The 13,602-nt window shown below is 57.2% G+C and overlaps 1 protein-coding gene across 1 annotated transcript in view; it reads right to left on the bottom strand.

Annotated features, from left to right (window-relative positions):
• Positions 1 to 174, bottom strand: part of CTNNBL1 (catenin beta like 1) — a 55,137-nt gene extending 54,963 nt beyond the window's left edge. Inside the window, exon 1 of the mRNA XM_014943845.1 lies at positions 41 to 174. Within this exon, the coding sequence (XP_014799331.1) occupies positions 41 to 70 (30 nt within the window). The 5' untranslated portion in view covers positions 71 to 174. The remainder of the gene's footprint in view (positions 1 to 40) is intronic.
• Positions 175 to 13,602: the final 13,428 nt, after the last annotated feature.

Here is a 13,602-nt window from a genome sequence, read left to right as displayed (position 1 = left end):
CCCCCCCCAGCACCCCGGTAGCCGCCGCGGGGCCCCTCACCTGGTAGCTGAGCAGTTCCCCCACGTCCATGGCACCGACCGGGCCCCGCCACCGGGAAACTGTCGCCAACGCCCGGAGCCGCGCGACACCGTGCCGTAAAGCAGGGAGCGCAGGCGAGCCGGGAGGGCGCCACTCTGCCGGAAAGCGAGGCGGGAGGGGTGCTGCCGGAAAGCGAGAGGCGGGAAGCGCCACACTGTCGCAAATCAGCCCCGGGACGAGCGAAGGGCAGAGGGCCGCGCAGCCCGGTCGCGGCGTGGAGTGGGCGGCAGCCACGTCCCACCGGACCCCGGGGACCACATCACAGCCCCTCGGGTTGAGAGGCTCAGGGTGGATCCTGCTCTGTGCCCCTAGCCCGGCTACAGCCGCCGCGGCCCACCCGGAGGCCTCCCGCCCGTCGCAGGGTGGGCTGGGCCTGGCGCAGCGGCCTGGGGAGGGGAGCTGCTGGGCCAGGGCTGAGTGTGACTGACAGGCCCCGAGGGCAAGTGGCCAGGTGTGCTGCCTGCTGCACAACAGGGATGTGGGAAATAAGCTAAGTTTTGCTTCAGCTAATTGATGTATCATTGTTAGTGTGATAGTACTAACAAAGAAGCCTTAGGAATAGTAGAGTCTAATAAATTGTATCCAATTAATCCCCAGAAATGCCCTTGGTCTGTCAAAGGATTCTTGTTCGCAGAGCGTTATCTAGGGGAAGAGAAACAGACTGGAACATGGCCTTCAACACAAAAACCCAAAGGGTAGGGGTGTATCAATAAGGCCAAAGAAACCAGTCTGGTAAATCTGCCAAGTAGATGGTAGCAAAGACTCTGAAATAACGTGTAGCATAATCAACTAATCAAAGGCGTGTTTAGGATAATGATTTCGTAGAATAGGTGTATGTGTGCCTTATATGGGAAAAAGTGCAAAATAAACCTGTAATAGGTCAAGCGGTCGGGAAGAATGTGAGCTCCAACTTCTCAGCCAATGAGAAGGGAGACAGAAACTCAAGCGGCTGGGATAAAGGTATAAAATACCTGAAAGCTAAAAGATCATCGTGCATCTATTTTTGGTGCACCCAATTCAGCGCTGTTTTGTATTAATAAATTATTTTTTTTTTAACCTTTGCTTCGGTGACTTTGTCCTCTTTAAATTCTAAGATGTGAGTCGGTGTTTCTCACAGGGAGAGGGCAAGTCCCTCCTGGGCAACACGGGCCCCGTGGAGACCCGAGCTGCTGCCCCACAGGGCGGCCGAGCCCTGGAGCCTGATGCCGTGGATGAAGAAGGGGCCTGGGGTCCCAGCTGGTTGTGCCACCGGAGCTGGGTCGGGCCAGGGGTGCCATCACCTTGGACTTGGGAGCACAGTGGCTCACCAGAGCCCCCCAGGAGCCACCCCTCAATGCTGCAAAGCAGAGGCACCAAAAATGAGTGTTTTTTCTTTTGACGCGCTTTCTGTAACCTTCTGCAAATCCTTCCCGGGGCTGAGACTGGCTTGGAAATGCAGGAGGCTGTTGCCAACGTTTATTGACAACACACTTCTATTTATATACAGCGTCATTAACCGCTGTCACCTTGAAAACAGGCCAATAACTGAGCACTGAATGCAGCAGGAGGGGACGTGCCAATCCCTCTGTTTGCTGAGGTCGTGACAAATAGTTCTGTAATTCAACAAGATACAGAACCACAGACAGACAGAGGCATTTTTCAATTTAACAAATATGAATAATTAGAAGAGAGTCAACTTGGCCAAAATCTTACTGAATTTATTTCAACTATGCTTTAAAAAACAGCTTTGAGCGACAGTAATTTTTCATAACATAATGGTCGTAGCTATTATGCAGTTATCTCAGTAGGAGTCTGGTTTGAGAACACTCACGAAATTAAAAATATATATAATGTTTTCAAAGAAGTCCCTCGTATCCCGTGTTGTTTCAATAAAATATAGAAGAGATCAGTCATGCCAAAATTAACTCAACAAATCTGCATGTTAAGGATGAGATAAATAGAAGATAATTATTGGATCATCTGGCTTTCTTTTATTGAGCGTTCAGATAATTCACCAGCTGTGAACCCCAGAACATTCGCAGTCACTCGAGGAGTATGGAGACACGTAGTTGTGAACGTGAGGCAGCCAGGGGGACGCCTGACCAGCGATGGCAGCGAACACAACAGGCAGCTGTGGAGCACACGGAGAGCAGCGGGAGATAAGAGCTGACCCTCTGCCTACAGGCAGAAACACCCGGCATGGCCATCTTCCCTGCGCCGAGGTTTCTCCTCCCCCTTCCCTTCCCTCACCGTTGTTCCTCCTGAACGGTTTTACCTCCCTGAAATCATGTTTTCCCTTTCACTAGGTAGTACCACTTCGAACCTGTATTTTACCCACCTCTAGGGGTGGTGGATGCACAGAATGAAGCAAGCCTTGTGGTCCCCGCTCTGGACGGGGCACGGGCTGTGCAAACCCCAACAGCTCCAGGAGGACACGGGGCCTTCGGTGCGGCACCGGGAGACGCGGCGGCAGGAGCTGGTGTGTGGTGCTGGCACGGGGAGGGGGTGAGACACGGCACGAGCACCGGGCCAGAGCTGAAACACCCTTTTATCACTCCTTTGGTTTGTGCGGGGCCTGAGCCTGCATCAGGCAATGTGACAACTGCCCCAGAACACTGAGGGTTTGCTGACAGTCTGCAAACGCGCCCGGGGCAAAGGGAATCATCTTCAAATTTGAGAAGAGACCCCACCTGAACACAGGCAGCGAGGCTGGCACCCCCTGCTTGAAGCTTCTCTTCGTTAGACAAAGGGATAGAAAATGGTCCATTCACAGAATCACAGAATCATTTATGTTGGAAAAGACCTTTAAGATCATCGAGTCCGACCGTATTTATGTAGCTATGTATTCGCTCCCCTGTGAGGCCAAAGGGGACAATGGGAAAAACAAAGTCAGGAATTTGAGAAGTGGCTGCTGCATTAACTGGCTTAAATAAAACTCGATAGCCAGAAATCTATAACCTCGTGGGAAAGGCAGAAAAGCCTTTTCGGTGCCGTTTCTCACCCTGCTGGGGTGGGCAGGGAAATTGGGCAGAGGCACGGCCCACCCCCCGTGCCTGTGAAGGCAAATTAATTGTGAAAACACCGGCAGGAAAGGGTGGGTGGGAGCCCCATGGATCCACTGAGCCATGGTGGGAAGGGTCCCAGCCCATGCACACTGGGTCCCCAGACCATCTTTAAACCCCTCTTGCTGCAAACAGCCTCGAGAAGCAACTCGCAAAGGCTTTCCCTTTGCTGCAATGTTTTTGCCCAGCGCTGTGAGCCCTCGGGGAGCTGGGTGAGATGGGGGCAGCCTGGGGAACCGTGGAGCACAGCATGGTGCAGTTGTCACTGGAACAGCCCCCAGCTCCACCGGCTTCTCCTGTCCCCCCCTTCCCGTCCCCGTGCTCTGCCCTCCTCAGCACGTTCCGAAACGGCCGTACCGCTGCCTGGGAAACCCAATTCTCACCAAGCTGCTGCAGGGCAGGATTCAATAACGGAGAGGGTTTTATCCAATAAGGGGAGTTGGAGCACAGGGACAAAATATTGAATTTAAAAGCAAAACCAGGAGCGAAATCAAAGTATAAAAAAAAAAACCCTGAAGGAAATGAAAGCTCAGCCAGCGTGGGTGGTGAGCTCTGCGTGGGGCCAGCGCCAGCCTCTCCCAGGGAGCTGCAGGAAAGTGCTGGAAGCTCAAGACAGGTTGTGGTTGGACTCGATGATCTCAAAGGTCCCTTCCAACCGTGAATATTCTGTGACAGGCTGGGACAAACCCTGTGACTTAGCTCGGTCAGGAAGGCCAGGTCCCCAGCAGAAGGTTGGCTCCATGTCCCCAGGTGCTCAGCACGGCTGGGCTGCAGGAGAGTGCTCAGCACCACAGCTGGGAATGGCGGCAGGAGGAGGAGGAGGAGGAGGAGGAGGAGGAGAATCCTGGTTTCATTTTATTCCAAGTTCAGGTTTCAATCCAGATGCCTCGAGATCTAATTCCGAATAAATAATTGTACTGAGTAACCCAGGTCCCCCGGTGATTAACTAAGCACACTGAGGCTCGCTGAAATTGAATTAGTGGTGTGCACTCAGCCATTATTACCCTCCCCACGTCATGAATATTAATGAGGGGTTATTAAGAAATGTAAATGATGCCTCAGGGGGTTGGGAGCATGGGGCGGGGGGGGGTGCAGGGCGGTGTGGGCTGATATGACAAACCATTAGGAAAACAGCCTGATTGAAGCCACTTTTTAATTATGTCAGATCTCGCTCTTTCTTGGGTGCAGCAGTGTTTCCGGATGCTTTCGTTTTTATTAAAATGAGAAAAAGGGAACAAGTTATAGCTGGAATGTGAAATGAGCATTCGCAAAGCGGAGAAGCTGCAGCCACCAAGCACCCTGCCAGCGGAGGGTGGTGGCAAGAGCCCTGCCCACAGCTGCCTGCACCCCATGGGCACCCCAGGGCCACTAGCCTCGGGCCAGCTCCCAGCTGGCCACCCCCACGGCACCCACACCCCAGCCTCGGGTCCCCTGCAGCCCACGGCTCCCCCCGGCCCGCAGCCCCGCTCCCTGCAGCCCCTTCCCTCCCAGTTCAGCATCACTGGCCAGAAAAGAGTGGCTGTGATAAAACTCATGCATTTTAACAGGTTCTTGCAGGCGCTCCCCGCGCCACCGAATAAAAGCTGACAGGTGCAGCTGAGTTAATCAGAGTGGATAATGGAGGGAAAGAAAGAAATCTCAGACCAAATTGCTGCAGAAATCATGAGCCAGGGCTCAAAACTATCCAATTAAACTGGGATGAAGCTTAAAGGGGAAGGCGGCCCTTCTCCCAGCCCGGCGTCCCACCGAAGTGGGAGAAGGGGAATGGCTGCCCGCTCCCCTCCATGGCCATCGGTGCCCTGCCCGCAGCAAGAGCCCAGCCCCGTCGCCTGACCACCTCGGGGAGGGCTGGGCTATCAGACAAGTTGAAAAAAATGGGCATTTAATGTAGTCAAGGCCCATTACTGCAGCTGGTGGAAATCCATTGGCGTTACTGCGGTGATATCACGGGTAGATGGGACGGCCCGGGATGGGAACACGCACCAGAGTTTGTTAGTATTCAGGTCTCTCCGCGCTGATAGCTTCATAACACCAGGCTTGCCTCTTAATTGCACCCGTAAGTGTTGAAATTACTGAAGGGTAAAATGCAAATGGGCTGTAACCTTTCCGGAGCTCGCCCCGGCTCCGCACGGAAAGGGAGGCACCTGCTTTTCTTCCCCTTTTTCTTAATTGCTAATGGAGCTGCCAGGCAATTCCCTCCCAGGGCCCCAGGAGGGAGAGGAGAGGCCTCGCTCCAGGGTTGCACGGAGGTGCCACCAAGCTGGAGACAGCAGAGACACCGAGGTGGCCCTGGGCTGGCCACGACGCCTGCTCCAGCCCCATGGCACAGCCCCACAGAGCTCAGCCCCACGGCTGCGGGTGCCACACACCCTGGTGACAGAGCAGACTGTGGAGCAAAGCTTGTCCTCCCTCTCTGGTGCCACCTTCCCAGCCCAAAGGAGGTTGGTACCTGCTGCGGCTCCTGGCCGGGGTCCTGGGGTCCCAGTCTGTGGGGTGCTGGGTCCCAGGGTGCCAGGGCAGAGCGCTCACTGGGCTGGCCAAGGGGGGGACAGGAGGTGCAGGACCCATCGGGAGAAGCCAGCTGTGGCATTCAGGTTAATGAGATTTTCATGAAGGGGGGGACAGGAGGTGCAGGACCCATCGGGAGAAGCCAGCTGTGGCATTCAGGTTAATGAGTTTTTCATGACCCTGCCGATTCGTTTGGCAGGTGGATGGGACCCAGCTAATTAAAAGGAGCTGACCTGTGAAATCAGGTTGGGAAGGGGTGGAGGGGGGGGTGGGCAGGGGGAGAGGTGCAAGGGGAGAGGGTGGTTGGTGCCCACAAGCCCTGGTGAGGTGGCCACGGCCATGGCCAGGCTGTTCCCTCCCTCCTGCCTGCGTCGGTGCCACTCGCTGTCCTGGCACAGCTGGAGCCTCGGTGCCAGAGCGGCACCTTATTTATGGCTCTGCTTCCCCGAGTTAAACTCCACAAAGTGTGACAATCAAAATTAAAGATTTCTCCAGGAAGGCAGCCTGGGGGGAAATCACTGCTGAGGCCGACGGAGATTTCCCAACGGTGACTTTTAAATTAAAGGGGAAAAAAATTTCTTTAATTTGGCGGCGTGCTTGGGATGCAGCTCACTGGGCACGTTATTATCCAGCTCAGCAAATGCTCCCAGAATTCCCTCGTGCTCCAAATTGCCAATTTCTCCACAAGGCAGCACATCCCTGCCTGCACCAACATCCACCGGCACCTGGTGGACACTCTGGGCAGTGAGCAGGGCCAGGCTGTGCCCCCACCACCCCGGATCCGATCCCTGGTGTGTGCCCCCCCTTCCCACACCCCATCCCAGCTCCTGGCCAGTGGGGAATGGTCGGATCCTGTTCCTGCACAGGATGAGCCCAGCCCCGGCCAGCACAGCTGGGCTCCCGGATCCCCACGCTGGTTCTGCCAAGACCTCCTGTGCCATGTGGTAAGGATGGTGGCTGCTCTGGCTTCCCCATTACTTGGGATGCCAGATGTACGATGCCCCCAAACATGGAGGTGGCTGGCATGGTCCCTTCCTAAATGCGCTGCCGATTTGGCTGCTTGCCCTGGAGCCCCAGGAGCCTCCATGGACCCACCATGTTGGCATGTCCCCATGTGGGTCCACCACAGGGATCCACAGCTTTACCAGCTGGATCACACACCGGAGCCAAAGCACCACCACCACGGCATGGTGAAGCACCATGGCTCCATGCCACCTCCCATGCTACTCCAGGATGCTGCAGGGATGTGGCACTGCCCTGCGTCCCCATGGGGATGCTCTGAGGCCTTTCCTGTGCCCGACATGTGGGGATGCAGCTCACCTCGCGCCCGGCCACATGCCAATGGCTCCCACCAGGTTCCCGCATGGGCTTTTACCACCTGAACAGGAGAAGTTGTGGCTTGTCCCCAGTGTAGGAGTTGCCCAAGGCGATGGAAGCTGGTGGCCTAGCTGGGGTGCAGAGCAGTGAGGGGACACGGGGGGCATGGGCAGCCCCGGACCTGCCTGCCCTGGCACAGCTCTTCCCCTTCCTCTTCCCCCCGCCCTTTCAAGATGAAGCAATGAAATTATTTTTCTACTTGAGTAGTTTTCAATTTAGATTAAGAAAAATCTGTGCTCCGTTAGCGACGTTGCAGTAAATCACAAGCGAGCGGCACTCCGCAGCTGACAGCCCGATCGCTTATCGGCTGCAAACCTTTTTTCAAGTTGACAGGCTCCGAGTGTGACATTGAGCGAGGGCAGCGGCAGCCCAGTGGGGACAGCATGTGGGGAGGTGGACCCTCACCCGGGCACGCACCCCCGGGGTGGGATCAGGCCCTGGATATCGCCTGGAACAGACCTGGAGATGGAGAAGGCAGCACCAGCCCCTGTATGGCTGCAGGGCCAGCTCTGCCAGCCCATGGCACCACTCCTGGTGCCACCCATGGGAGCTGTGGCAGTGGAACATGCTGTCCCACCTGATCCCTGTCAGTCCTGGCACACCTCGGTGGGGTTGCCCTGGGTGCCTGCCTTCAGGGCCACTTGGTGCTCCAGCGTCTCCCCAAGTCCTCGCTCTTGCCCGACTGTCACCACCAGCAACACGGTGGCACCCAACATGGCTGTGAGGGTGCCCATCTTCAGTGGGAGTGAATCCCCATCCTCGCGCCCATCTCCGTGCTGCCACCATCCTCGTGCCAGCAACATCAAAAGGAGCATTTGACAGAAAACAAACCCTTTCCCCACCCCTTTTTGTTGTTTTTTTTTTTTTCCCTCCGGTTCTTCCAGCTCGTTTATCGCTTCCACGGGGCAGGCAGAGCTGTCAGTGCCTGAACCTCACTCATCCGTTTAACCTTGGGGGAAGAAACACATTTGTGGTGGATAACGTGCATCAGATGGTGGCACGGGGAGCGCCTGTAGCTGCTGCGCCTGATGGATGGGCTACACGGGCCTCGCCTGACCTGTGCTTGTATGTTATCTGCATTGCTGCGGGAGGCTCTTCATCACGCCGACAGCTCCAGCATCACCTGCCTGCCAGGAGCTCCTCGCCAGGGACGGCTGCCGGCAGCAGTGGCCAGGAGGAGCTGGGCCACGTGGCTGTGGCTAGCACCACGCGCCACAGCGAGCCGCTGTGCCAGGGGAGGGGGAGAAGACCCCCTGCTCAGGGGTTGCAGGTTGTCCCCATGCCTGGCTGCGGTGGGGCTGGAGGGATAGGGACAGCCCCACCGGGAGCGGAGCTACTGCTTGCTGTGCCTGAGGGGATCACAGAATCACAGAATCGTAGTGGTTGGAAGGGACCTCAGAGATCATTGAGTCCAACCACAAAAAAAAAAAAAAAAACCCAAAACAAACAAACAAACAAAAGATCCCAAAAAAACCCACCCACCCCCTAAACACCCAACCACAACAACCAAACCAAACCCCACACAACATCCCACCACAAACCAATAATCTTGGGCACTAGAGCCCGCCCTGAAGAGCCGTGTCTACACGTTTCTTAAATACCTCCAGGGATGGTCACTCCACCACCTCCCTGGGCAGCCCATTCCAATGCCTGATAACCCTTTCAGTAAAGAAATGTTTCCTAATATCTAACCTGAACTTCCCCTGGTGCAACTTGAAGCCATTACCCCTTGTCCTATCGTCTGTAACTTGGAAGAAGAGACTGAGCCCCGTCTCTCTACAGCTTCCTTTCAGGTACTTGTACAGAGCGATGAGGTCTCCCCTCAGTCTCCTCTTCCCCAGACTGAACAACCCCAGCTCCCTCAGCCTCTCCTCGTAAGACTTGTGCTCCAGACCCCTCACCAGCTTCGTTGCCCTTCTCTGGACCCGCTCCAGCACCTCAATGTCCCTCCTGTGGCAGGGAGCCCAAAACTGGACACAGCACTCGAGGTGGGGTCTCACCGGTGCCCAGTACAGGGGGACTTCTCGGGTTCTAAATGGAGGAGGACATCATCCCCACCAGCAGTGCCACCCGGCTGGGTGGAAGGGAGAGACCAAGCTGTTGCACTTGTCCTTTGGGCGACATTTTGCCAACGAGGGGTTCCTGTGACAGTGACGGAGAGGGTACGGAGCTGGGCAGCCCAGCGCCCCGGTGACGGATGAGCGCTGCCAAGTGCCGACACAAAAGCCATTTGGTGTGGGGAAATGATAGATGCTAACACTAATTTTAAGCACAGGCAGCCGAATTCCTCCAGACAGTCGCGGCGCTCAGGATTTAGGGCACAGCTGCTGGGTTCAGATAAGCGCTCGTCGGGCTGTAAAACCCTGGATGAAACTGCAGAGCTCACGTCAGCCTCAGTACAAAGACACCTCTTTGCGTGACCGGGCTCAGCAGTGGCAGGCCCTGTCACCGAGGGATGCTGCAGGGAAGAGCCCTGGGGGTCAGGCTTGGGGCTGCTGATCCCACGTCCTCAGCCAGGATCCTCCCCCAGGACGTGCTTTGGCACGGGGATGGCTGCCTGCAGCTGCACAGGCAGACCCCCCGCGCTGCCCACGGTCATCCTCGGCCTCTGTCGAGGAAGTACCTGGCAGACACAGGGTGGGGACAGCAGCATCCTGAATGCCACACATTGGGGACAGGAGCCAAAGCATTTCTGTCTTCCGGAAAGCGATGCCGACTGCGTGGGCTGGAGCTCTGGGTTCAGATAAAGTGTGAAATCAGCCCGGCGTGCAGGGTGTTACTTAATAATGAACGTCTCCTGATGGATGGGGGTGGCTCAGCGATATAACCTCCACATTTGGAGCCTTTCAAATCTCTCGCCATCAATCCTGGTCCCTGCCGGGCGGTGGGGAGGGAAGCCAGCAGCGGGCTCACCCCTCGCCAGGCTGGCACCACGGCTTGGGCCCTCCCCGGGGATGTCCCTGCTCGGGGCGAGTGGGTTCTGACCCACGTGGGCAGCGCAGGGACATGGCGCCAGCCCAAAAATATTTATGGTGCAAGCAACGCTGGAAATGGCAAGCGCTGTGCTTGTCTGTAGCGTTTAATCTTTCTTCTGACCTTATAAAAAAATCTATTTGTGTTGAGATTTTAAATTCACTTCTTAAATCACCCACTACAGGCTTCACACCGTATTAATTTCTCCTCAAGCAAATGAGTTTGGCTATTGGCTCTGTTCCAGTGGCCACCAATGCCAGAGAGTGGGGAGGATGTGTGCCATGTGTCCCCCTGCTCAGATCTGCATCCTGCGCTCTCACCCTGCGCTCGCTCATCCCTTGCACGCCCCTGTGTTCACACTCACCCTCGCACACGCTGACCCCTCCCCACCACGTGCACACACAGGCACCTTTGAAGGGATTCTCTCTCGACGAGTTAAGGGGATGGTCTGAGCAGGACGGCCACCACTGCCACCTCCCAGGAGGAGGACTCAGAGCTGGGGATGAAGGCTGGATGAAGACACGGGGCAGGAGCACCCAGCCAGGCTCCACGGTGGTGACAGTGGGCTTGCCTGGGCACATGGCTAGTGCTCCCTGCAGCCATGCAGCCCCCGAGGCTCCCAGCCCTTCTCAGGGCTGCGGGTGTGATGGGGCAGCCAGGACAGAGCAGCACTGGGGACACACAGCACGGCTAGGGACATACAGCATGGCTGGGGACACGTGGCACCGCTGGGGACACACAGCACTGCTGGGGACACACAGCACGGCTGCAGCTGAAGGAGACAAGCTTTCAGCCGAGCTCGCCAGCACGGTGCCATCAATTTGGAGGTGATTGCTGCCGGGGTGAGGCATGGTCAGCTCGCCTCATTCTTGTGCAAATTGCTGGGAATGCAAACCTGGGTGCACCTGTGGAATAATGTATTAACGATATTACTCCTGATTAAAGTCACAGGGCACTTTCTGCTTGTTCAGTGAAACCTCGGCTTCCTTTCCTCTTTGGAATCTAATGGTTGGTTTATTTTTATATCTGTGACTGTGGGGCCCTTAAGAGGTATTTTATCAGGCGCTTTCAAACCACGCTCTTACAGTCACTTAACAAGATCCTGTCGGTGGCACCGGCCACTGTCCTCGGGACGTGGGATGAGAGACAGGGCTGGAGCCCACCAGGCATTCGTTGGCCCTGAAAACGTCCAGGCTGCAGGAGGAGCCTCAGGGATGACCCTGCTCCAGCCCCAAAACCTTTCCCCATCCCAAAGCTTGAAACTCCCGAAGCAGGAGCACTGCCAGCCCTCGCGTTGGCACGGCACAGACCCAGACTGTCCCGTCCCCTGGCAGGCAGGGGCTGGCCATGAGGCAGGCAGGGAGAGCTCGTGATCTGCTTAATGGGTGGGAGCAGGGTGCCAAACCACCGCTGATTTCTTGCCGAGGAAATGCTTAATTTAGACAATGTATTTAAAGGAACTAATTAGAATTGTATTAATATTTATGGGCCTTATGGAGAAGTTGATAGTCAATATTTGAAAGTACTAACTGTTATCTTATACCGGACAGGACCATGGTGTTTGGAGGCAACTTTGGTTGTTAAAAGCAGTTGAGATCTTGCCAGAAGCCAGTGAGAACAGCCCACCCGACGCTGCACACCCGACCTGCGTTTGCAGTACTAATGAATATCTGCTGCAATTAATAACCCAGCCCACGTGGTCCCCTGCCCCGAGCAGCCAAGCCAAGTCCCGATGAGGGATGGGCACAGCCACCTGCTCAGGGCCATGCTGCAGGTGATGGGGGGCTGGAGAAGCTGGACCCCCCTTCTCCTCCGGACCCCCCTTCTCCGGACCCTCCTTCTCCTCCAGTCCCCCAGAGCAGCAACACAGTCCCCATAGCAGATGCAGTCCTCCTGCTCCTGCCACTGCCAGTGCTCCCATCCATCCAGCCCAGAGAAGGGGGCTGGGAGGTGCCCGGGGGCAGGCAGCCCCAGCAGCCCCCATCTCATCCATAACCAGCTCCCTGCCCGCGCCCGACCTCTCGCTGGAGCAAAGTTCACATCAATTTTCCTTCCCCTCATTTGTCTGTAAACCACGGAGAAAAATCACCACCGTCTGCCCGCATCAGGCCGCCACCGTGATGTATGGCTGTAATAAATACCCCATTTTGGGAGGCCGCCTTCCCCGTGCCGCCAGCCGGCACGCCGTGCGTGGCCATGCCACCAGCTGGGCTGTGCCACGGGGCCAGGGCTGCCGCTTGCCCGCGGGCAACCAGTACTCCCGTGCCAGCATCTCAGTCTCACCACAGCCGGCGGTTATGGACAGGAGCTCTTAGAGCTGCGATGGAGGGAGCAGCCTTTAAATCCCAAGAGCTGGATTGTGGGGGACAAGGAGGGGGCTGGAAGGGGCATCACCCTGCCTGGGCTGGGCACCCTCCTTGCCCTGGGGCCACACGCTGCAGCCCTGCCCGCAGTCGCAGCCCCCACTGGGTCTGGGGATGGGGGGACAGGGTCCTGGGGATGGGGTGCTGCCCCTCCTGCCTGCCCCACACAGGGACTTTCCTCTCGGAGCCAGCAGCAGCTGCGGCGCCAGCTCGGGGCCGCGCGGGAGCAGGTGGGGAGGGAGATGAATAATAAATGGGCACTTTCAGGAGGTTTTCATCTTTTCTGTTTCAAGTTCCTCGCTGTCTCTGCCTGCAGAGCTCGCCAGCGGCCACAGCCAGTGGCGCCTGGGGGGGGGAGCATGCACAGCACCGTCCCGCTGCCGCTCCCCCCGAGTAAATGCCACCTCTGAGACGCTCCTGCCCCCCAGCCCCAGCTCCCCAGCTCCCCACTGCTGTCCCTGGGGGCCTGGTGGCACCGAGATGCTGCCAGAGTGGGTGGGTATCACCCACCAGTTTGGCACTAGTTCCCTAGTGATCCCCAGAGCGATGCCCAGACTGAGGGCTCTCCCGCAGCCGCTCCATGATTCATCACCCCCGTGCCCAGCAGCTGCCACACCTGACACAGGGGACCCAGTGCCCCCCCCTTGCTCCGTCCACCCCCCGAGCCCAACCCGAGGGTCCCCGTTCCTCTCTCTGGGCTCTCACTAATTAGCAAATTAATATGAGGATATGAGCGCTGACAGGAGGTGTTTCTGGGGAAAGACCTCTAGGCCCCTGTCTTGCCGGCCTGTCCCACCCCTGGCATGGTGGCATCCCCCACGTCCCCTGGCTGTGCTCTGCCCAGGGACCAAGGTGGGAGCAAGTTGCTGTGGGCACCGGGCCAGGGCACCACCACGGGGCTGTCCCCATGGGCGAGGGAAGGGGACATGTCCAGGAGGGACATTTCACACCAGAGCTGGTGCTGCCCAGCTCTCTGCGGCCATGAGAGGTGCCAGGGCCCCCACACTGGCTGCCTGCTGGGGGAATGCGGGCTGAGAGCTGGCAATGAGGGGCCAGTTGGAGCCACGTGCCACCCCAAGCAAGCCCACACCCTGCGTGCCAGGTACAGGGTCCCTGGGCTGAGCCAGACTCTGGGCTCACGGCTCCAGTGGCACGTGGATGTGCCAGGAATGGAAGCGGGAAGGCACTGGGCAGCACGTGGAGCTGCTGGCACCACAGAGACGCAGTGAAGGAGACTGGGCTGCTGCAAGCCAGGCGTCCT

Source organism: Calidris pugnax, unplaced genomic scaffold (genome assembly GCF_001431845.1).
Source record: "Calidris pugnax isolate Ruff unplaced genomic scaffold, ASM143184v1 scaffold118, whole genome shotgun sequence".
Classification (NCBI taxonomy): domain Eukaryota; kingdom Metazoa; phylum Chordata; class Aves; order Charadriiformes; family Scolopacidae; genus Calidris; species Calidris pugnax.
Note: the sequence above shows the minus strand (reverse complement) of the source record. Positions and strands in the feature narration are given on the sequence as shown.